Below are 26,100 nucleotides of genomic sequence, written 5' to 3'. Positions count from 1 at the left end.
TTCAGGTCGTTGTCATTGTTAGGTCTGGTGTCTCTCATCTTCCTCTTGACAGGTCAGGCCAGTTTGCGAACCAATCAAGCACAGCAACCACAACACTATGGTAATTGAACCAAATATTAAACTTTAATTATATTCACATTTTTTAAGAAGTATCTGTACTTGTTATATATATATAGTATATATATATATATATATAGTCACCTATTTGCTTTTGTCTGTGATTAACCCAGTGGTTTATTACTGCCACAACTGATTTAAAAGACCAAATGTTAAATAGTTTAATTTACAGAAGTAATTTCTGATATGTTCACATTTTAAAGAAAACTACATATTTTTACAAACAACAGTGAAATAGGTAAAGAGAACCAAAACAAACCTATACATAAACATTTAGTCATTTATCATGGGGTGAAAATACTAGGTTTACATATCCAATAATTTACACTTCAAATAATTTTTGCTCATTTGTCTGAACAGATTAAGTTGTTATAGTTTCCAGTCACGGATTGATGCAGGCAAAACCATAAAACCACCACCTTCATGCCTCACAGATGACATTTTAGGTGTCCTAATATCCTGAAGTTTTGGCTAAGCAAAGTTCATTGGGAAAAACATTAATAAAATGTGTTACACCTGTGATTTGCATAGCAAATAAAACAAGCAGGAGGATAATATTTTCTTCCAAGTTAATGGCAGTGTTAATATTCAGTGCTTTAATTTGTCTGGTGGTTTGTAGAGATGTGGACAGGGACCATCCCTGATTGCCAGCAGTTTTGCCAGCACCCTGTCCTCCACCACCTCCTGTGGTGACCAGTTTAGCGGCCACAATACTCTGCTTTCTGCTTTCACATCCATTGAGAATAAAAAAAATATCAACACATCCCTGTTAAAATGTCAGGATTTTGCAATGTAAAAAATGAGTTAATAAATAACTTCAGAACTTTTTCCACATTTAGTGTGATGTATTCTGTACATCTCACGTGAAAAGAAACCTTTTAGGGGCAAAAAAACCCAAAAAATAAAACCCAAGAAGCTAAAATACTGCTTCTGCAGGAGTGGGCAGCCCGATCAACTCATATTTGGAACTGTTTATAACTCCCTACACTTTGACTAAGACCCTAGCTCCAGCCGAAGAAAAACAGTCCCAATGCATGACACTGCCGCTACCGTGCTTCAATGTGGATATGGGGTTCTTTTGTTTGTTGTTTGGTTTTCAATTGAGTTGTAAAGGTCATTGGTCATATAAAAAGGGAAAAGGCATCTGAAATTATTTAGCATAGAATTTTAACATGGATGTGTATACTTTATATATCCAGTGTATGCATTGGAACTTTTTCCACTTTTCACTCAACTATAGACACATATCTGCAATACTCTGTTATATGTGAATTTAAAATCTTAATCTTACAATAAACACACAAGACTGTTGAATGTTGTAGTTTTTGTATTTACAGTAAGTAGATATCCAAAATCTTTCATATTAACCATATTTATTGATGGTTAAAAGGTGGTAAAACCTTAGATACTGGCCATGCACTTGTTTCTTTTCCAGATTTTTTTTTAAAATTCAACATTCATGTTGAGTGATTAAAGTAGAGAAAGCACAGAGAAAATACAAAGATGGACCCCTTCTCTTCTCCGTGAAAGCCAGTCTTTAGAGAGCAACAGAGCAGAAGGGGGGGAAAAGGACAAGAGTCTTTCTGCTAAATTCAACAGGCTGGTATGAAAACACAGTGATTAAACACAGAGTGGCTGAGCTGTTCTCAGAGCAGCCACTTCAGGAGCGGAAGCAGAGCACGATACTTTAACTGCACCACTGTACACTCATCTGACTCTGCAGCGGGAGCAAAATTTACCAGGATACCTTCACATCCGTATATCTTTGCAGTCAGAAATGGACACATGGGTTGTCATTTTCAAGGTTTACCAAGAAGAAACATAGTGTCAGGATGTAAACATCTATCCCTGTGGAACATGGGGATAAAAAGCTGTACTTGGATGGGTTTTTTAAATCTTTTTGATAGGTTGGATGAGTCAGCTGTGATTGATCACACAGAGGCGTTTGGTTAGATTCTAGCACACATCCCTGCAGATCCCTGAGAACTCATAAAGCGCCCTCCTGTGGATAAAGGAGGACTTTACAGTTACATCAAAACTCATTAAATAAAACAGCAATTACAAAGTCACATCTATTAGATACTGTACTTATGTGGCAACTAACTGCAAGTCCAGTTTTAATAAACATGTACACATCTCAGCAAATTATATTCTTACAAAAAGTTATATATTATAAGAAAATAAATATTCCAATAGATAATCAAACATTTGCGATCACAGCCATGACCAATGCACATTGTCGTGCTCTGATTGTAACCATACCAGAAAAAAAAAGCAAACACGCAACACTGACAGCCATACTGTTGGAAGTTATGATGCTGTGAGCCATCACAGCAAACACCTCAGCGGCTTGGACAGGAGCCGCCCGAACAACAGGAAGTTCAAAGTGCAGTTGATGGCACAAGTATTAACCACGGCTTGAAGCTTGCATTTCACCTGCATAACATGACTCTACAGAACGGTTCCAGGCAGGATATTTACACAAGGCATACAAGGGAACAACCTTTCACAATCAAGACAGGCAGCAGCTCTAAGAGAGAGTTCAGTTTAGTCCTGCGACTCCCACAGCAGCCGCCTGTTGGCCTTCCAGACAAGCCGCCGTCTGCACACAACCGCAGCTTCAGGTCAGTCTTCCCTTCCCCCTCTGAACTTCCAGGTCTGCGTGATGATGTGAAGGGAAGCATTGGGTGTCGCGCCCGGCCGTGCTAAATGTGGCCAAGCCAGCACTCCTCAAATTCCTCCCCCGGGTTTGGCATGAACAGATGGGAGGCAGCGGGATAGGCAAACTGGGCAACCATGTCGCATCATGAGACCCAAAACTGTGGTCTCAAAGCTCGGTGGTCTCCCAGCTCACCTCCCGCGGAACCTGGCGTCATTTAGTCCCAGTGTGGATGACCGTGACAGTGGAGGGGCGAGGCCGAGCGGGTTCAGCCACCACCTGGGGCTCCTCTAGGGGTACAGGAATGTCAGAGTCCCGGTTGTGCACTTTAACAACAGATGGAAGAGGAGCTATAGGAGGACCTGTGAGAGACATTGCATTAATTAGGAACAAAAATCAATTGTACTGGCTTTAATTAACAATGCGTTGCTGGTTAGTTACACTACGTATTTAAAAGTGAGCCCGGAGCCCTATAATAATCAACATCACCAAGCAGGGGATTGTTATTACATAGTTGAGCCCTGGAACGCTGGAAGGTATCAGTTGTTATGAGGGCTGTACGTAAATTTTGATCTGCATGACAGTCTTCCGTGTACATGTCTATTAAAAAGAAAAATAATCTTTTTTTTTTCCAACAGCCATGCCATCATTTCTATTCATACCCCTAGATTAGAATTAGATTCTTCTTTGCAAACTAGTTACAGCTCAGTCAGGATGGATGAGCATTTGCGAACAGCAACGTTGAAGTCTCACCAATTCTCAATTGGATTTAGGTTCGCACTTTGACTAGGACATTCTAACACACAAATATAGTCAGATCCAAACCTTTCTGTTTCGAGTGTACGTTTAGCTTTGTAGTTCTGCTGGAAGGTGAAGCAGATAAACTATCTAGTGTTTAGCGGCCTCCAACAGGTTTTCTTACAAGACTGCCCTGTATTTAGCTCCCTCGATCTTCACGTCAACTCTGATAAGCTTTCCTGTCCCAACTGAAGAAACACATCCCCACAGCGTGATGCTGCCACCACCATGTTTCACGGTGGTGATGGTGTGAGCAGGATACAGGGTCCCGACCCAGCCTGAAAACTCTGAAAAAGTCTGACATTTGCTTTCAAGATTTTCCAGGCTTGCATAATTATGGAAAAAAATTAGCATGGGAAAATGTTTGGTTTTCCAGAATTTTTTCCTTCTTTCAACTTCTCCATGTTACAACTTGATTTCAACACATTACTAATCTGAATTATGGTTTGTTCACTGACTGGCTAAATCTGCACCCATTCCAAAAATTTAAAAGGACTATTTTCTACTTATAAGGACTCCAGACATCTTGATCAGGTTAAAGATACAGTATTAAAAAAGGGCTGTTTATTTTGAAATAGTTTTATTTTTTAAGAGAACAGAGTTACCAATGTTTACAAATCGTGCTATTAACAAGTAGCATGAAATGCAGGATACTCCAGCACCTATCCACAGGTCATTCAAGTTTTGGAGCTCTAGATTTTAAGTTAAAACTTATTTCAGTCCGGATGGCGAACATAGCTGAAATGGCCCTATAGCAATGTTTTATTCAATGATATGTGGAACCTCCAATATTCTAAAATATGCTGAATGTTATAAAAACTTTTTAAAAATCTAGCAATTTTTCATAACCTTAAACCTCTGAGGCCATCACAGAAGTGCTGTATTTAAACTGAGATTCAATGAAAGTGAGAAAGATATTTTCCTATTAGCTGATTTTTCAAGACAACTGGTTGTACTGGATTACATTCAGAGGTAAGCGCACCGCGCTTTAACCAATTTAACAATTACTATATGTGCTATTTTCTGGCACACAAAATATTATCCAAATACATTTAAGTTTGTGGTTGCAATGTAAATACTTTGAATCTCTTGTATCTGTGGTGTTGTAACAGAGCTTCATGTATTTTTTAAAAGATGATATGTTAAACCCAACGGCAGCGGAAGCATTGATCATCTTGGAGGACTGGGCAGCAGAATTAAAGGCTCGGCTAAGCTCAGAGCTGAATGTTTAACATGTCTGTTTTGATCAGAGCTGGCATCCGCAGAGTCACTCACAGTCCTTCAGGGAGAGCGGGGCACAGTCCACAGACTGGCTTTTGGCCGGAGCTCGGCTCTGAGGGTCCGGTGCAGAGTTGGTGCTGCTCCCAAAGCTGGTGCCGAGCTGCAGGCGCCTCATGTGGCGGATCACAGCCGTCGCATTGAACGCTTGCTAAACAGAGAGGGTGCAAAACCCAAATTACTATTTTTTTCCAGCAAGAGGAAAGGAGGAAAGTTTTTTTTCCAAGTTTGATAAAAAAGATATAAAGTTTCACATACCCTCCATTTGCTTTTGGCAAAGTTTTTGCGCATCTGGCGACTGACGGATTCATGTATGTTCTTGCACAGAGCCGTGTCTCCAGCAATCCTGAAGAAAAAAAGCAGTCAGAGTAACCATTCACACACACCATAACAGCATGCACTGATGATATATATATCCATCCTGCCTGCAGAATAATCCCCATGCTGTTTTCATATTTACTCCTTGCGTTTATTTTCATTCAGCTACAGCACGTTTGAATGATGGGCTGCAGTTTCTGCAGGATTCCCTCTCACATTCATCATTATAGCTCTTTATGAAACCCTGTAAATGAAAGCCATTTCTCTCCATTATGGCATCTGTTCCCGCCGTCAAGCAGCATACATCCACATCCGAAGGACCACCTGCCCACCACCCAAAATGCCCATTTCTTCCTAACAGATTTACTGCCCCCTCGATGGGATACGTCAGCCCACACCATCTCGGCCTCGTTAGGACTGATGCAGACCTGGGAAGACATCCTGCTTGTTCATTAAGACTTTAAGATTGTTCAAGAATTCTTGAAGAAATAGGCCACTAATTGGCGGGCGTTTATTCAGAAGATTTCTCGCTGAAAGCTGACAGTGGTAGGCACTGCTGCTGCTCGGAGCCATGCTGACAGATGACTGTGGGAGGACAAGCTCTCCATGACACATGCGTAAGCCTGGCAATCTGCGTCACACTGCTATGAAATCACAGTGTGCGTGTGGTTCCCGGTAATTGTATTGCTGCAGCACAGTGTGGCGGATGAGTTCCTCACCAGGGGTGCTCAAGAGCCTGGTCGCATGTGAATCTCTTCTCAGGGTCCTTCTCCATTAAGCTGCTGATGAAGTCTTTGGCTGTGGAGAAAAAAAGAAGAAAAAGAGTCAAGAGCACGTCCAGCTGAGGACAGGTTCTTCACTTTCTGGCACTCCAGGGTTTATATTTTCATCTGATGTTGTACTTTAAGCGCCACACATCGTTGCAGGACTCCCATTAATGAATAAAACTATGGATTTTGGTAGAAAAACACGAAAGATAAAATTTTGATGCACAATGAAATCCTTAATTTCTCCTGATTGGTTCTGAATAAGTAATTTTACCTCCTATTCATTAAATGTATTGAAACTAATAATTCCCAGTTTTTTTGGTATGTAAATGTATCAACAAACAACATGTGCCTTGATACACCTTGTTTTAAGGTTAGTAAAAAATTAAAGGACAGTTAGGGACATATGCATTGATGGATACGTGAGAATCATCTTAAATCTACAACTTCTATCAAGAAACCTGCAGCACGTTTTTCTATTGTTACATTTTGTTACATTTTACACTCATGAATTGTATGTGCACTAATCCTTAAAGCACATACTTGTCACACTTGTTTTTTTACCTTGTAATGTATATTGTATTATCGGGTCATAATAACAGGTCTTATATTTTAATTTTCTGAGAAACTGAATATTGGGTTTTCTTAACCTGTATCTATAATCAAAAACTAGCAGAAATACATGCTTAAAATGCATTACTGTGTGTATAATGCATATATATATTATCTTAAATTCAGTTATTAAATCAAATTAGCAAAATAAATTATCTTTTTAATGCTTTCCTAATTTATCGAGATGCAAATGTATATAGCAGCTTAGAGCAGCAGCCTGGCCTAGTTGAACATCAAATTACATGCTTCAGTATCAGTGAAATGCAAGGCATTTGATGGGGGTAAATTGGCCAATTCAAAAACAGCAGGAACCTTGGGAAATTGGAAATTAGTATCTGCTGGTAAAACCCTTATCGGTGCATCTCTATTTTTCTTTGTTATAAGAAAGAAAAAAAAAACATACGTTATCTGTTGAGTGTGTTGGTAAGATACATTTTCTTTAAACAAATGATAGGTAATTGGAAACACCTAAATAAAATTATATAATCATAGGTCATTGCACATTACAATGAAATTTGTCCTCTGCATTTAACCCATCCCTTATAGGGAGCAGTGGGTTGCCATTGTGCAGCGCCCAGGGAGCATTCTGGGGCTCAGGGTCTTGCTCAGGGAACCAGAGTGGTAATCTGTGGGATACGAACCTGGCCCCTTGTGTCCCCTCTGGAACACAGACCTCCTGTTCTAACCACTAGGCCACCACACCCCTTACAGAGGTTTAGAACTAAATGTCTGCAAATTACGTACAATACAAACGAGATCTGAAGTGAATATGTTGCAGATTGTGTTTCCTCATATGCTTAATCCCAATCCATTTATGATGATTCCAGCCAGGGAAAAGATCCAACTGTGAGTCACTACAGGAAATATTTATGACTCCTTCACTTCCAGGACCAGATGAATCTGAAAAGCCCTCCTGCACATCACTCGGGAAATACTGCACTAATAAAATTTTGCATTGCATAAATTATTTCACGGTGCACGGTGGCGCAGTTGGTAGCACTGTTGCCTTGCAGCAAGAAGGTCCTGGGTTCGATTTCCATCCGGGGGTCTTTCTGCATGGAGTTTGCATGTTCTCACCGTGCATGCGTGGGTTCTCACCGGGTACTCCGGTGAGAACATGCCTGTTAGGTTAATTGGTGACTCTAAATTGCCCTTAGGTGTGTGCATGGTTGTTTGTGTGTTGCCCTGCCATGGACTGGCGACTTGTTCTTGGTGTATCCTGCCTCTCGCCCATAGACTGCTGGAGATAGGCACCAGCTCCCCCGCGACCCACCATGGAATAAGCGGTAGAAAATGACTGACTGATGACTAACTTATTTCAATGTGTGACAAAACCCGGTACACAATTCATAAAATGCTCGTGATTAAAACAAGTCTGTGGTTAAAATAAATGTAATAGGAAAACAGATTTGCTTAATTAATACAATTTTTCCTGTTACTGTCTGCTGGTGATTGGTGTTGGTATACTTCTACTGAACAAGGTTCATATGTGTTCCCAACTGAGCATTAGACTTGCATGCATTGCCAGGTTTCTACAATTGGCGTATTTGCAGGATTTGGTGACTAAAGATGACTAAAATCTCCAAACCACGTTATACAAAATGCCATTTGAAATCAGGTGTTGAATCTGGAAGACTCGTACAATCTGACAACTGACGATATAAAATAATATTTTATCCTACGACTCTGAACTCTAAACGCTCAAAGTTATTTTGGTTTGATCTGGGGTCATAATTTCTCATATTTGTTAAGGGTCAATTGACCAAAGTGGGGATCAGAACCAAACTAAATGGAAATTGGGTCAAATTAAAATTAAACAAAAAGTAAAAGAAATATAGCTGAGACTTTAGTATTTATCTTCACAAATCATAAAAATACTGAAGTACAGAAAACATATGGACATGGATACGTACTGGAAGTAGGACGAGACTAAATGCTAACACATAGATATGAAATGGGATGTACAAGATACAATAAAATCAAATAAAATCGTAAAATGTATGTTTTTAACAGATTTCAACGTGCGTAGTTCTAGTATTGGCTAATGCTAGCTATCTGGTATGTAAAAATTTAAAAGATACAAAACCCACTGTAATAGCGGCCTAAATAGTCTACCTTTTTGTAATTCCTACTTTAGCTGTTGTTCATAAGCACAGTTATGGTATGAGTCATTAAACATATATCGGTTGGAGGCGAGGTGACTCAGTAACTTAACCACTTGTTTTAAGAATTTTACATTCTATTTATATGGTCTGTTAATGCGCTAAACTGTTTCAGATCTCCTTTGGCAGATTGAGACAACTTTGTCATTAATCTGAGCAAATAAAGATCAACTATGGGTGTCCTCAAGGTTCCACTCTAGGGCTGCTTTTATTCAACATGTACATGATCCCTCTAGCTTAGATTATGGAGTACTACAACATTTATCTACGCTGATGACATACAACTTTATATATCTGTGTTACCACTTGAACATAGTCCACTACAGGCCCTGCGTCTGTGTGTCCATAATAGTAATGAGAGGATGATTTATAAATTCCTGGTTTAATGCAAAGAAGTCATTGTTTTTGGTCCCAAAATGCAAGATTAGAGAACAAAACTGAACCAGATTCACTGAAGCTAAACACTACAAAGGATGCCAAAGACAGCAACAAACCTATTACTATATCAGCCTACTACCACCGTAACAATACCTCCAGAACAAAGAATTTCCTGTCAAAACAGGACACTGAAACACTAATGCATTTATTTTAGTAGGTTAGATAGTTGTTATGGTGTCTACATAGGTTTCTGCAAAACAATAAAAAAAAAAAAAATACAAAAAATCAGTCAGGTGGCTGCAGCTCATCCAATGATTTGCTGCAAGAATCCTGATCAAAACAATGAAATTACTGAACTGGGTCCCTGTCTGTCCAAGGATAATCTATAGAACTCTGAATGGTCTTGGGCCTAAATACATTTCAGAGTTGCTGGACAGGTGTGAACCATTTAGACCTTTCACTTTGTCTTTAGTTTTGATTTGATGTAATGTTGCATTTTCTTTATTTATTTTGTTTTATGTGACGCTTGTATTTTTGTTCTTTGATTAACTTCTTGTTTTTAATTTGATTTTCGTATCTCTCTTGGTTTATTTTGGTGTAAAGCACTTGAATTGCCTCGTGTATTAATTGTGCCACACAAACCTCCATTGTCTTCTTTCTTTTTATGTAGGTGAGCTGCTCAAAGAGATGTTGTCCCACGATTGTTTGCCATAAAAAATATTGCAATATGCATCCCAGAAGATGGTGGTATACATGTCTAAAAACTTTCATGTCAAGTATGTATTATTTAAATGTAGCTTCACAGACAAGGTTTAAACTTGACAAACTGTGAGGGGGGTGCCCCTCTCCTAAAGTATGCTGAATGCAGCCTCTGATTCGTGATCACTTGCTTGTTATGTTTGACACCAAACATAGATATCGACATACTGCAGGATTGAGTTACCATGGTAGCTGCTGAACTGTGTCCCCTCATTACTTTACTTTTTGCCTCGTTATCCTGCTTTATACACAAGGTTGTTAGCTTCAGCAGAATTATGTAACTACAGAATCCCCAGGGGACTTGATTTACCCTTTATTTCAAACACAGTGTTATAACAAACACACAAACTCAGCTTACCAGAGTCTGAGATGTCATCCCAATATGGTGCGTCAAACTCATAGTCTGCCTTGAGAATCTGCTCAAAGAGCTTCGAGTCATTCTCGTCGTAGAATGGAGGGTAGCCACAAAGCCTGGGAAGATCAGGTTTGAAAGATTACGCAACGGTGGGCATGAAGGTTTTTATTCTGCTGATGTTAGTATCTTTAATTGCAATCTAAAATGATTTGCTGCAACTTAATCTCATTTACCAGCAGTTGACTTTTCGTTTCTATACAATGCAACAGAAAATATCTCAGAGGGATTTTCAAGAACATGAAAGAAACAGGACAATATAGATCCATTGTTGATATATAGGGTAAAATAGGCATTTAAGTTGAAGCTTAATCCATGCAGTGCATTTAGGCTTTTCATCTGAAAATAGAACAGTATATTTTCTACAAACAGACATGGACACAAAACAAACTTAAAACTCCTAACTCATAATGAATGGGTTACAGAATCAGGTGAGTTTCTTTTTGCTAACAAGTAAAAAGTATTTGCTTAATTAGGCTGGCAGCTTTGAACAAAACTCTCTAATGAAACCAGTTCCATATTACTGGAGCAGCAGCAGCTGTAGGGATCCCTCTGGCTGCTCACCACTTGATCCAGGGGTAAGTTACTAATGAATGGGCTCTAATCTGGAATCTAGCTGTATTTCATGATAAGTTAAGGTTTAACAACATCATGTTTCTTATACCAACAGCAAAGTTTAAAAAATGGCATCCTCAGTCAGTTGACAATCCTGGCTGAGCTTTGTGACGTTTAAGACGTCACAAAGATGTGGTCAGGGTTGAGACATTCTGATTCTTCCCTGTTGGTTTCTGACCTGAGCAAACATCCCTCATTCACTCATAAGGCAAATTATACCATCTATCAAACAAACAAAGTATTTTTTTGTTAATTATGAGTACTCACAGAATATAAGCAATGACCCCAATGGACCAGCAGTCCACTGCTTTACTGTAGGGCTTCTGCGCCAAAACCTCAGGAGCTGGAACAATGAAATATTTTATTGATCTATGCAGAACCTTTTACAGTAAGTCAGAGGCTGAAGAAAAAAAGTATCTGGTGGCGGGTTACCCTGTGGCCAGGCAACTATAGCGTCTAATCATGTAAGGGAAAGATCCATTTCAGTTGATGCAACACATACAAGGGTTGGACAATGAAACTGAAACACCTGGTTTTAGACCACAATAATTTATTTGGTCCAATAATTTATTAGTATGGTGTAGGGCCTCCTTTTGCGGCCAATACAGCATCAGTTTGTCTTGGGAATGACATATCCAAGTCCTGCACAGTGGTCAGAGGGATTTTAAGCCATTCTTCTTGCAGGATAGTGGCCAGGTCACTACGTGATACTGGTGGAGGAAAACACCCCAAAGTGGCTCAATAATATTTAGATCTGGTGACTGTGCAGACCATGGGAGATGTTTAACTTCACTTTCATGTTCATCAAACCAATCTTTCACCAGTCTTGCTGTGTGTATTGGTGCATTGTCATCCTGATACACGACACCGCCTTCAGGATACAATGTTTGAACCATTGGATGCACATGGTCCTCAAGAATGGTTCGGTAGTCCTTGGCAGTGACGCGCCCATCTAGCACAAGTATTGGGCCAAGGGAATGCCATGATATGGCAGCCCAAACCATCACTGATCCACCCCCATGCTTCACTCTGGGCATGCAACAGTCTGGGTGGTACGCTTCTTTGGGGCTTCTCCACACCGTAACTCTCTCGGATGTGGGGAAAACAGTAAAGGTGGACTCATCAGAGAACAATACATGTTTCACATTTTCCACAGCCCAAGATTTGCGCTCCTTGCACCATTGAAACCAACGTTTGGCATTGGCATGAGTGACCAAAGGTTTGGCTATAGCAGCCCGGCCGTGTATATTGACCCTGTGGAGCTCCCGACGGACAGTTCTGGTGGAAACAGGAGAGTTGAGGTGCACATTTAATTCTGCCGTGATTTGGGCTGCCGTGGTTTTATGTTTTTTGGACACAATCCGGGTTAGCACCCGAACATCCCTTTCAGACAGCTTCCTCTTGCGTCCACAGTTAATCCTGTTGGATGTGGCTCGTCCTTCTTGGTGGTATGCTGACATTACCCTGGATACCGTGGCTCTTGATACATCACAAAGACTTGCTGTCTTGGTCACAGATGCGCCAGCAAGACGTGCACCAACAATTTGTCCTCTTTTGAACTCTGGTATGTCACCCATAATGTTGTGTGCATTTCAATATTTTGAGCAAAACTGTGCTCTTACCCTGCTAATTGAACCTTCACACTCTGCTCTTACTGGTGCAATGTGCAATCAATGAAGACTGGCTACCAGGCTGGTCCAATTTAGCCATGAAACCTCCCACAGTAAAATGACAGGTGTTTCAGTTTCATTGTCCAACCCCTGTAAATATGCTGTGTGCATCCTTATGAGGCCAGCCTGAAGTTAAGAGGACACAATCCTCATATTCATGTGTTGTACCAGGTTTTTGTCTCTCGGGGAACATCGGTTATAGATGCCTTGACAAAAGTGTTTATCTACATTTTATGGAGCACAAACATCAAAGTATGCTATTGGGATTTTATGTGATAGACCAACACAAAGCAGTGCATAATTGTGAAGTAGAAGTAAATGTATTGTCATGCATATATATTCAGCTCCCCAGAGTTATACTTTGTAGAACTTCCTTTTGTTCTAATGACAGCTGCAAATATTTTCCGGTATTGCTCTACCAGCTTTACATATCTGAAGACTAAAATGTTTCCTCTTTGCAAAGAGGCTCAAACTCAGATTAGATGGAAAGCACCTGGGAACATCAATTTTCAAGTCTTGCCACAGATTCTCAATTAGATTGAGGTCTGAACTTTGACTGGGCCATTCTAACACACAAGTATGCTTTGATTTGGACCATTCTATGGCAGTTTTGGGTGTATGTTTAGAGTCATTTTCCTGCTAGAATGTAAACCTCCATCCCAGTTTAAATTATTTTGGAGGTTTTCTTCCAGGATTGGCCCATATTTAACTCTGTCCTGCTGTCCATCACCTTCTCGGTCCCTGCATCTGCCCAGCATGATGCTGCAAAGTGTGTTGCTTGTGGACCAAATCATCCAACTTTGGTCTCATCTGACCAGAGACACATCTTCCATATATTTGGTAGGTCCCCTATGGCTTGTGGAACACTGCAAATTATACTTCTAATGGTTTTCTTCTGGTCCCTCTTTCATAAAAAGCAAAACTAATAGTTGTTCTCCCGCCTCAGCTGTGGAGCTCTGCAGCTCCTCTAGAGTTACATTGGGTCTCTTGGCTGCTTCTTTGATTAACAGTCTCCTTGTCTGATTTGTCAGTTTAGATAGATGGCCATTGTCTAGGTGGGTTTGCAGTAGTGGTGTACTCTTTCCATAGCAAGATAATAGATAGAGGAGTGCTATGTGAGATGTTCAAAGCATAAGTTTAATAATCTAAACCTATTTTAAACTTTTCCACAGCTTTATTCCTTACATGTCTGCTGTGTTCCTTGGTCTTCAGGATGCTGTTTGTTAACTAAAGTTCTCCAATAAACTTCTGAGACTGTCAGATAAACAGATGTATACTGAGATGAAATTACACACAGGTAAACCCTACGAATTTAGCGACGGCCAAATGAAACTGGTTAATCGTGATTTTATTTAAGGGCATCAGCGAAAATGGGGCTGACTACAACTGCACACCAATCTTTTCAGTTTTTTCAGTTTTTCATTTGTAAACAAATTTGAAAAACATGTATCATTTTTCTTCCACCTTACTACTATGTGCTAGGCTGTGTTGGTCTTTCACAAAAACTCCTATTGAAATACACTGAAGTTTGTAGATAAATGCCTAATAAACATAAAACAGCTGTAAGGGTATGAATACTTTTCAAGGCATAGCGAGCTGGGAGGGCAACCTTACCGACATATCCAGGGGTCCCGCAGGCTGTGGCCATGACGCCACCTGTGCCTTCCATCTTTGACAAGCCAAAGTCACTGATCATGATCTTTGAATCATCATGAGGACTAAAGTACAGCAGGTTCTCTGGCTGAAAATACAAACAGGAAACAGCCAGCAGATAAACATGTTGTTTTCCCTCGTCTTAAATCATCCAGGCTAGGAAGTCAGACAGATTTGTCTTTTAATTTGGTCTCTTAAAGAGCTTTCACAGCTTAGTCAAGACCCTTCCACAGTTTACTGAGAAAGAAAATCCCCTGACATTTAACACAACGGGTGACAGCCACTATATGTGACATAACCCACGCAGATTTAAATGCCAGGGATTCCCCTTCTCAGGTAGAAAAATACCTCAAATATAAAATACTGCTGTACCTTCAGGTCCCTGTGCACTATGCCCATGGAGTGGAGATAGTTGACAGCATCCAAAACCTGCCGAATTAGCCGACTGGCATCCATTTCTGTGTAGAAGCCCTTTTCTACAATCCGGTCAAACAGCTCCCCACCAGACACCCTGTTAGCACAAAACGCAACCTATCTTATGTCAGTTAAATATACGCCTGTCTATTCAGAGAAATTACACAGAAAACAAAGAAAAAACAAAGTGATAAAGAGACAGGGCTAGTCAGTAGGTTTCATACAATCATCATGGCCATGCTTGTGACATTAAATTATTTATCTGATCTGTTCTTTCAGGGTAGAATGATGGTCCCACAAACAACTTCAAAAAATTAAAATAAAAAACAAGGAGAGTCTACAAAAGTTGGAATTTTTAGCAGAATTTCTCTAACCCAGACAGAGACAGATTGTCCTTTAGCAAGTTGCTTGTCTTTTGTAGCCATCAACAAGACTCTGGCTTAATTCCGTCAAGATATTTAACCACCACTTTAATCAGAAATGGTTATTTTAAATTGGTTGCTTTCCTGTATGAACTCTGTTTTTAACCATAGTCCATAAATGTTTGACAGGGTGGAGGTTGGGACCATTCCAGAAGCTGCTGACGGATCGACATAGTTGTGTCCATGTTTTAACTACCAGCTGTTAAGAAAACTCAACCCTCAGCATGATGCTGCCACCACCATTCTTGACAGCTGGGGCAGTGTTTATAGGTGTGGAAACCTTCTGTTCTCATTGTGATGACATACCTTTATCTCATGACCATAAAGTTTTTCTGCAGAAGGCATTTGGCTTGTTCATGTAGGCGGTGACAGATTTAAGTCATGTTTGAGTGCATGGGGATGTAAAACACACCACTTCGGAAAGAGCCACTGGTGTTCCAGCATCTTCCACTGTTCTTTTACCTGAGATCAATAAAGTCTAAATTGTTATTATTATTCAATTCAAATTTATTTATGAAGCCCATTTCATATGACAATCATAGACACAATGGGCTAAAAGGGAGCATATTTTAAATATTTATATTTATATTATTTAAAGGTTCCAAAAATATGCCAGTTTGTTTAATTTATAAATATGCTTTTATCAAGAATATCTATGATTATGATTATTAATAGTCCATATTGTGGATTTTTGTTCACACTTCATATAGGTTCATAAAAACATTTATGCAGAAAGCAAGTTAGCAAACAGATAAGGGACCCTAAACAATTTATGTTTTTTTCAATATTAGATATATATTTTTTTCAGACAGACTAATATCTGAGATGGACAGGGGACATGTCCGGGATGTATCCTACCTCTCAACCTGTGACTGCTGCAGAAGTAGAAATAAGATTGTGTCTTTATGCAGCGTATGTAAATATCTGGTTTCAACTGTTCATTACCTTTGCAAAGATATGATTGTTTAACACAAGGTTGTTTGTAAGTATAAAAAGAATCACCCAATAATGATATTATTCATATAAACGTTTCCAACAGCATCACCATGCTAGCATTACAATATATAATAACATTATGCAGCTCTGCAGCATTTGGCTCTGATAAGGCAGCCATTCTGAACTCCTTCAATCTGCAATTAGAAAAGGCATAGGTATAACAAGTGACTCATTAAGTTTAGCACCAAGTGTGAGTACGTCTCTGCTTTCACAGATGACTGGCAATCAGTGTTTATTTAAGAATGGGAGGAAGGCGACATTTAGCAGTTGTCAGAGATAAAGAGAGGGCAGGAGGTCATTGGCTAAACTAGAGATGCATTACTCACCAATGCTGTAAATTAATGTGAAGAGAAAGGGCCCTAAAATCTTGGAGATGAGCAATTTATACAGAAAAAACAGTAAAAAGAAATGATACTGCTGCTAAAAGTTGAATTCATAAGTATTCAGTAAACATGTGCCGTACACATGACTGTAATGTTACTGTAATCAGTACCAAACCATCCGTAGCTTAAAATGTAACACTAAAATAAAACATGATTAATTACCATGATGAATATAACTTTCATATCCTTACTAGAGCTGCACATTATCAGAAAAATATTTAATTGCGATACAACTGCTAAAAATTGAGACAGGATTTAGCTTAGTTTGTATCCTTAGCACAGCAGATTTAACGCCTTGACTGCTAATGACAGAAGACTTTTTGATTTGTTTGTATTTTAGTCTCGATTTTATAGGGATGTCATCAAAAAGGTTTCAGAAGAAAGAGGCTTTAGAATCATGGTATATTGTCTTAAAATGGGAAAACGCTGTAGCTTTAGCTTCAGAAAAAAAATCTTCCAAATTTTCTAAAACTCTTGCGAAAAAGAAAACAGAAGAAGAAAAGACAAAGTGGAACAAATAAAAGTCTAAAGAACCATTATGGAAAAGTCAAGACAGCAGAGCCAAATATGATGCAAAATGAGATGTTTTACAGGCCAGAAGCAATAAGTTCCCAGTGTGAAATAAGTTTTTAGTCCAGTACAAGCCTTTTTAATCCACAAAAAAAAACTAATCTCTGCCCACTAGTTTGGTAAACAGCCTTTTTCTCCTATTTGTAAGATCTCTTCAACAAATTAACCGATAATGTTACCTTTCTGGTCTTGCCCTCGAAGTCATGCGTGATCATCAAATGTGCAGAGTCTGCATTTTGTAGGAAGATGTCATGGGTCGTGACAGTTCAGACTAGCTTTCAGGTTCTAGCTTACAGAAAGTTTAAACTCAGTTTTACCTCTGTTTAAGTTACAGAAACTGCACTGAAGTGAAATTTATTGGTACTTTGCTAGTTAACTTGCAACATTAATGAAAAAAAAACTTCTAATCTGCCTTTTTAAAGCTTCTCTACCAAATATCTAACTGATGCTCTGCTTGATCAGCTTTTCGGGTAAAAATTTTATATTCTGTAACATTTGAATTGTTTACTCAATCCCTCACTCAATTATTACATCGGGTTCACTATATGATGGGCTATGAGATGGATTTGGGTAGCAAGCTGTTAGTGCATTATGAACACAATTGAGTTGCTGCACGGTTTTATAATTATGCGCAAAATATTCTAAGTCACACGACAATAATGAACACCAGCAGGATACACTGGAAGGCATGGATAAACATGCAGTACTGGTGGGTATAATTATGCTATTTTTGGTTGAAAAGTTGCTGCAATCAACACAATCTGTCTTTATAAAACTGATATTAGTTTCTATGACATAAATCTGATTTAACCCATCACACCTTTTGTTCACACCCATATACTGTATGTCCAGTCAAGAAACCACAGACTACTGAAAACATAAAAATTAGATACATAAAAAACATATTTTTAAATAACTCATACCACAGTTTTGAAGTTTTAACAAAAAGTTAAAAAGCAAGCACTCTGCAAAAACCTTTCGCTTTATCCTGCAGTTTATTACGATGTATCTTTGATGTTTTTCTGCTAAGAATTTTTAATTTAATCATGCTTGATTTCAACATAAAAACTATACGTGGACCTCCTTAAGACACAAGTCGATATATTAAAGTCGTGATTTCTATATTTTTTGTCTAGGTTCAGACCAAACAAAACTGCCAAGTCTGAAAGTGGTCTAAATTAGGATTTAAAACTAATAAGGTCCACAAAAAAAAGGTTTGTAAACAATGCCAAAATGCCAAACAGCATTAACCGAACGACGGCTTCTTTGGATTCAGTATTAGAAACTAATTTCAATACCACAATGTAAGACATTGTGGTAATAATATCAGTGTGTAGTAAGATATATTTTATTTCCTAGTGGCAACTTGTAACAATAACATAATATATGACAGGTTACTTACATATTTACATTGTATTGATGGATGGAAGTGTTCATTTTAATCTAAACTGAGCGGTACAGGATGTGCACTGAAAACTAGTCGCTTCATCGGTATCAGAGACAAAGTCCAGTTTGTTACCAAAGGAAAAATGTTAGTTGGGCAGCAAGAATTGCAATTTATAACCAGAACTCCCATATAGAGCTCATCTGGTTCTGAGTTCGTAACCCAAAGAAGATGCAGTGCCTACAGAATATTGCAGAATTAAAGAAAGGGGGTTAATTCATGTTAAAAATAATAATGTTTTTCGCCACATGAAAGATACATATGGACAGTCCTGCACTTAAATATTACAGAAATTTGTCTGGATGGATGGTACAGTCAGTAAAGCACTGGCTTGAGAGGTCCCGAGTCCGAGATTGGGCTGGTCGATCTAAACTAAAAACAGGTCCACATTTAGGCTTTTAGGACACATCTAAATCTAAATCCAGACGCTGAAAAAAACTTTCTGTTTTAAACCAAATATATACCAAATTTAGCCTAGACGTCACTGAACCATTTAGACATTGTTTAGATTTATTTTCTATTACAGAAAAGCTCACTGGGACCATATAGTGAATAAGAGGGTCAACTCGAACAAAGTTCTGGGCCCGTATTCACAAAGATTGTCAGAGTCCTCTCAGAGAGCTTCCAACTTAGCCAAAAATTTCCTGGCAAACATTCCCGGCTTCAGAGTGATTCAGTTCACTGCTGAGAGTGACTCTGAGCGAGGAGACGGCAGAAATTCCTATCTAAGTGAGGATGTGCGGTCGATCTTGTTGCTAGGTGGGACGCTGTCTTCTAAGAGCTGTGGTTGGTTGTTGCAAAAAACAAACCAAAAAAAAAGAACAAATGTGCTCCTAGTGATCAATGGAGAGAAATTAACCGATGATGGTATATAGACTGGATCTAGAAATGTGTAAATCATGTTGATGACCTAGCAAAATTAAATTAATTCTCTCATAGCATCAACATGTTGGAACGTAGCTTATTTATATGCTCATCATTATTCTAATTTGCTTATTATTATGTTTACTCACCATGCTGGTCGTTTTCATACTGCATCTATTTCATATTAATTAATTTCATATTAATGTTAAAATGTAGCATTTTACTGTGATCTCCTTCTTGTATAATGAGGTTTGGTTTGGTAAAATGACCAAAACAAAACGGCGAACAAACTGAACTAAACTGAACAGAGGAGCAGAACTTGCTGATGGAGGAGAAGAGAGGAGTGGTGAAAGGTGGATTTGGTTCTGGGATCACGGTGCAAACAAACAGGCATTCCTGAGCAGATCAATGTGTCTTTCCCTCTGTTTTCAGCACCAGCCTAAAATGTGTGCAGCGATGGTACCTGCTTAGGCTGCTGACATCATCATGTACAATAAAGCAAATACTTATTCACCTCATTAACATCTTCCTTTAAAGTATATAGTGCTTACGTTATTGTACAGTTGTCATATATATATATATATATATTTTTTTTTTTTTTTTGGCACTAGGGGCCTTTATTTTTCAACAGTAGGTAGACAGGAAAGAGACTATAGCCTATATATGTGGTCGTGCGCTTAACCCCTACACTACATGCTCTATATTAAAGTTTTAACAATTTTTTCCAAACTTTATTTTTGAAAGCATTTTACAGTCTAAATATAAATAAATAAAAAGCTGTACTATATTGTTTGTAATTGTGTTCACTTTTTATTCATGGTTATTTATTATTGTTTCTATTATTTATTTAACCTTCCTAATATTACCTTACTAGAGGCGCACCTTTAATTTGTGCTGCTGCTGTTTAACTATTTAATTTAGCCCTAGGAGGATGATAAAGTTTATCTAATCTCTATATTAACAATTGTTTGATATTATAGAAGTTTATGTGATCATTCACTTGACTGTTAATGGGTTGATCCCTGCGCATTGTTCGGAGATTATCTCTCCTTTCTCTCTGCCTTTCCTCCATCTTGCCTGCTTAAGACACTCTTAGGCTCACTAAAAGTCCTCCTCACTATTCTTACCATCTCCTCACGTTAGGAGCTCTCTTAAGGCCTGAGATGCTTCGTGAGCAATGTTCGGAACGTTACTTTGACTAGTTATAGTTACTCCTCCCAAAAATTAATTGAGTTAGTAACTCAGTTACTGCACTATCAAATTATCTAGTTACTAGGCAAAGTAACTATTCAGTTACTTTTTAGAATCTAAAATGATGTTACAAGTTGAGGACCAGAAAAATCAAGCCTTTTCAAGTGTCGTGGAAGGGTGAGATGATGCGAGGTGCTTCATAAGGTTGGAGTTACTGGTCATGTGGATAATTTCTTTGTTCCCGGACATAACTTGCAAATCATATACACATTTTTGCCTTTAACTTCAGCGAACGTGAAATATTACCTGTATGCCACTATTTGTCCGTGCCCCCCTCCCCCACCTCCAGCTTTTTCCATAAAGAGCTTTAAAAAACACTCACTGCAGCTGCAGGACAAAATCAGATATCTCCGCAGCAGCAGACTGTGCTCTTATTAAACCCCGCTTATTGAGTATTAGCAATAATACATTATTATGTGGATGGACTGGCGACCTGTCCAGGGTGTACACCGCCTCTCGCCCGTAGACTGCTGGAGATAGGCACCAGCTCCCCCGCGAACCACTATGGAATAAGCGGTAGAAAATGACTGACTGACTGACTGACAGACATTATTATGTAAACATCATAATGGCATTACGGAAATGAGAAAAATAATTAAATGACTCAATTACCAAAAAAGTAAAGCAGTTACTAACGGCATTATTTTGTAAAGCCGTTAGTCCCAACACTGGTCGTGAATAACTTTTATCTTACTGAGGGAAAATTCTATGTAAACTCGTAGAATTCCAGAAATTCTAAGATTCTTCTTAGAATGACGTCACTAGGAGCTACTTTTAGTCTTAGGATTCTTTGTGTATACAGGCCCTGGTCTATAGGTGAACTTAATCAAAAAAGAAAAGACAATGTTCTGTTAATAAAAGCCGAGTCAGGTTCCACTGTTTTTAGGGATTTGATGCTCTGTCAGCTTCACAAGTAATGGTTTATTCTAAATATCTCAGCTAAGGATTTCTTGATATCCCACAAAACTCTTTCATTTCATGTCTAATCAGTGTGGTGGCCCATAATCTGATCTGAGACCCTGGCAAAACGGCCACTTTAGCTGCTTTTATAGGATTTAAGAAGGTTGCAGCTCATCAAATGTACTTAATTAATTGATCATCAGAAGCTTTGAGCACCTCCGAAAAAAAAGGAAAGACAGGAGCTTGGCCAATTTGCGGGTCTGGAGCAAAAATGTTTATTTTAAAACAACGACAAGAAGGAAAGTGATCAGTGTTAAGATGGGAAAAGCAATCTTTACTGCCAGTCAATCTGAGAAGGGTTATAAGACCGTTTTCAAACAAAGTGAACTCTTTCCATTGTCAGAACGGTTACTCATAACTAAAAAACATTTTAGACAGTTGTTAACATCCTAAGAGTGGTCGACCCACAAAATTAATCCCCAATATCAAAACCCAAACACAGCCCAGTAGGATCAACACCCCATGCCAGCTGTTGAGCATCTGTCAAACATCTAAAGCTCTGCCAAAACTGTATCACCAACAACAGAAGGCCTGGGAAAAAGAGAACTGAGATGCTGCAATGGCCCAGTCAAAGTTCAGACCTCAACCTAACTGAAAGGGTGTGATGGGAACTTAACGGAACTATGCAGCAACATGCCAGCAAACCTCGAGAAGCTGAAGCTATGTTGCAAAGAAGAAGTTAAGAGAACCGATCAACAGCTACGTGTGAGACTGACAGATTTATGCTTCTTATAACTTATTGCTGCCAAAAGTAGAAAGAAATGCAAACAATAACTCCTTTTTAGGTGAACATAGAGCTTTGCATCATTTACAGCACAAGTCCAAGCAAACTTACGAGACTGAAGCTTAAACTTGCACTATATAGCTTCAATGGACTATATATTGTATTGTGCACATTAACGTTTACATCAACATCTGTTGTCTCAGCTGTAAAATAAGTGCAGTTTGGTTAGATTTTAGACAAAATACCTCCTGATTCAGTTTCACATTTACTCAAACATGACAATGGCATCAATATTCTCAACTGAATCTAATCAAGAGAGCAGAATAAAATATCCTCCCCAAAAAAACTTGGCAGCACATACTGCAGCTGAAATAAAAACTTCTTTTTTTAAACATTTCTGCCGTCACTTAAGCAAAGACGCCTCGAGGGCATTACAGGTGATCACTCAGGCTCAGCACACAACACATTAGCGAAATGACGGGCCAAATGGGAGGCCGAGAGCTGACCTAAACTAACAGCGTGGTGGGCTGATGTACTTACAGCTGCATTATGAGGTACAAGTGATTGGAGCTCTCGTAGATGTCCTCCAGAGCCACAATATTCTCATGTTTTATCCTGGAGGGAGAAAAGAGAAAATTAACTTTGCAACAGCAGAAGCCTCCTTCAGCCTTCAGTTAAAATGACAAACTGCCACCTGAAAGCAGATCTGTCTTTTGTTTCTTTTACACTTCATTGTTCGAATGTGTTTGTGTGTCAGGGCTTGTCAGATACACTGCTTTACGAAAATATTTAACTTATTTCCTGCTCATATGTATCTTATTGGGATCTTATGTTATATACCAACAAATAGTAGTGCATGATTATAAAGTGTAAGGAAAATGATACATGGTTTTCCATCTTTATTTCAAATAGAATTTGAAGTGCATTTTTATTCAGCCTGACTCAGACCTTATAAACCCACATTCTGCTGCAGTTAAACTTCAAAGCCTCCAGGAGTACTGTATGTCTATACCAGCTTTGCAGATCTACAGACTGAAACTGCGTGTTCTTCTTCGCAAGATATAGTAGTCCAAGCTCAGACAAAATGGAGACGTCTAAGAACAGCAACTTTCAAACCTTGCCACAGATTCTTTGGACTTGGACTGGACCATTCTAACACGTTAATATGCTTTCATTTAAACCTCTCTAATGCAGCTCTGGGTGTATGTTTAGAGTCGTTTTCCTGCTGGAAGCTGAACCTCTGCTCCTATCTAAAATGTCTAACAGGTTTTCTTCCTGGATATCTGCATCCATATTCTCTTCAACTCTGGCCTGCTTCTTTGTCTCAAAGCATTTTGCATGTAGGCCAAAGGGTTCAAATTTGCTCCCAATTTGACCAGTGTGCTATCTTTCAAATTTGCAATGATCCCTATAAGGATTGTGGGAAACAGCACTGCTTTTTCTGACTTACTTCTGTCCACTGCTTTAAGGAGCTCAGATTTGTGGAGTGCACGACTATTGCTGCATTTGATTTGTCTTAGAAGTCGGAGCTCAGAGGTGGGAATGATATCACACCCGAGTTGAGAGGTTGCGAGTCAAGAAATGGGGGGAACTTATGGGGTAAGAACGCTGTCAAAAACAATGTGTATGTAAAGATGGAAATGTGTGCATATTAGTCAATAGTTGTGCATAAGAAAAATCCAAAAGAGGTATTGTATATTTTCTCTGTAAGAATACAAAATAAAATGTTACAGCTTCAATAAATTACAAATACAAAGTTCAAGTTTACAGTTGTGGTTTATTCTTTATGAATACAATATACTATAACAGTTTGTGAATACGATTTATTTTCTTTGAGAATACGAATTTACATCAGCGACTTGGCGTCACGTGATCTCAGTCTCAGAATATAGTGGGTGGAGTTATACAATGATGTACAGTAGGTGGCAGTATGCACCTCTGAATTTGTTGCGAACCGCCAGCAGAAGAAGAGAAGAAGAAGTAGCAGCACTAGCGCCAAAAGAACGGACCAAGAGCATATATTAACGACATTAAGACATATATAAACTTTTTAACATTACCTGCCTTTGTACCGTAGTTTCTTGGTCCGTCATCTTGGCGCTAGTGCTGCTACTTCTTCTTCTCTTCTTCTGCTGGCGGTTCGCAACAAATTCAGAGGTGCATACTGCCACCTACTGTACATCATTGTATAACTCCACCCACTATATTCTGAGACTGAGATCACGTGACGCCAAGTCGCTGATGTAAATTCGTATTCTCAAAGAAAATAAATCGTATTCACAAACTGTTATAGCATATTGTATTCATAAAGAATAAACCACAACTGTAAACTTGAACTTTGTGTTTGTAATTTCTTGAAGTTGTAACATTTTATTTTGTATTCTTACAGAGAAAATATACAATACTTCTTTTGGATTTTACTTATGCACAACTATTGACTGATATGCACACATTTCCGTCTTTACATACACGTTTTTGACAGCGTTCTTACCCCATAGGGACTCGCCATTTACTATGGTGCAAACTAGTCGTAGCAACACAAGCCCATAAAAGTATATTTCTTTCAATTTCATGCATTCAAACAAAACTAGATTCCACATGTATATGTACTATTGATTTAAAAAGATACAACATATTAAAAGTGTTAATAAATTGTTTCTACCAACAACATTAACTACATTCAACATGACAGAGACAGCAATATTTGATAAAAGTTGCCCAGTGAGCTACAACTTTCCCAGTCAGACTTTGGGCTTCAGGACGTGTTCTGACTGGGAAAAACGTCACAGTTCCGAGTACAAAGATAACACACCATAATAGTTTCCTGTTGACAGATCCACCTGAGCTGTGGATCTCTGCAGTTCCTCCAGAGTTACCACAGGCCTCTTGGCCACTTCGCCAATTAATGCTCTCCTTGCCTGGCCTTTCAGTAGATGGACTGCCATGTCTGTCGCAGTCGTGTCACACCCTTTTCATTGTAGATGTTGGAAGTTTGGGATATGGTTTTATAATCTGACCCTACCTTTAATTTCTCCCTGTGTTCCTTGGTCTTCATCATGCTGTTTGTTCTCTAATGCTCTCTAACAAACCTCTGGGTATTTAATACTGAGATTAAATTACACACCAGTAGACTATTTGATAACTATGTGACTTTCAAAGGAAGCTGCATTTGATTTTATTCAGGGCGTCAGAATAATGGGGGCCTAAATTGAAATGCACAGCACAATTATTGCAACCTTCAAAAGCTTCACAGTTATGCACTACTTTGTGTTGGCGTACCACATGAAATTATTGGGAGTTTGTAAAAAAGGGGAATGAATGCCTTTAGTACATGTTAAGCAGAAAAACCCTGTATATATGAAAAATGAAACCACTGAGAGCATCTGCCCAGGCAGGCAAGTAAAAAGTACAAGCAGTGCAAAATAAAGTTAACAAAGGGTCTTCGAAAGGGCGACTGTTTAAAAGAGTGAGGTGGAAGTGGAGGAGGAGGAGGTGGTGAAAACCTCAAAGGACCAAACAACCTTCACAACTTCACTCCTTTCCAAGTCTGGAATGAAAATGAGGTTGCAGTTTGAGGACTGTCAGAAACAAGAAGAGAGCATAAAGAGAAGCAGAGGAAAAACAGATTACAAACCCAGAGAGAGAGAGAAAGAGAAAATGGAGGTAGCAGCTGTAACCAAGCAACTACAGCCAAGCACTGCAATGCTCACTTTTAAAATGACTGATAACTGAGCTTCTCTGAGTATTCATACATATGGCCCTGAAGGAGGATGTGTCACTTGATGTCAGTGCCATCTTATCAAAGCAACCTGTGCAGGTGTGTGTGTGTGTACACTCTGAAATCCCCAAAAAAGTCGATAGCTAGGACTCGACT

At 38.9% G+C, this 26,100-nt stretch overlaps 1 protein-coding gene across 2 annotated transcripts in view; it reads right to left on the bottom strand.

The window, feature by feature from the left end:
- Positions 1 to 1,426: 1,426 nt before the first annotated feature.
- The window catches only part of camk1db (calcium/calmodulin-dependent protein kinase 1Db), a 38,987-nt gene continuing 14,313 nt past the window's right edge, over positions 1,427 to 26,100 (bottom strand). For both annotated transcript variants that reach the window (XM_047386597.1, XM_047386591.1), the window contains 9 exons: positions 22,767 to 22,841; positions 14,571 to 14,709; positions 14,160 to 14,286; positions 11,143 to 11,218; positions 10,207 to 10,319; positions 5,890 to 5,968; positions 5,111 to 5,198; positions 4,850 to 5,003; positions 1,427 to 3,138 (listed from right to left, as the gene is read on the bottom strand). In XM_047386597.1, coding sequence (XP_047242553.1) covers positions 2,990 to 3,138; positions 4,850 to 5,003; positions 5,111 to 5,198; positions 5,890 to 5,968; positions 10,207 to 10,319; positions 11,143 to 11,218; positions 14,160 to 14,286; positions 14,571 to 14,709; positions 22,767 to 22,841 — 1,000 coding nt within the window. In that variant the 3' untranslated portion in view covers positions 1,427 to 2,989. The remainder of the gene's footprint in view (positions 3,139 to 4,849; positions 5,004 to 5,110; positions 5,199 to 5,889; positions 5,969 to 10,206; positions 10,320 to 11,142; positions 11,219 to 14,159; positions 14,287 to 14,570; positions 14,710 to 22,766; positions 22,842 to 26,100) is intronic.

This window comes from Girardinichthys multiradiatus, chromosome 2 (genome assembly GCF_021462225.1).
Source record: "Girardinichthys multiradiatus isolate DD_20200921_A chromosome 2, DD_fGirMul_XY1, whole genome shotgun sequence".
NCBI lineage: Eukaryota > Metazoa > Chordata > Actinopteri > Cyprinodontiformes > Goodeidae > Girardinichthys > Girardinichthys multiradiatus.
This window is presented reverse-complemented; position numbering and strand designations above follow the sequence as displayed.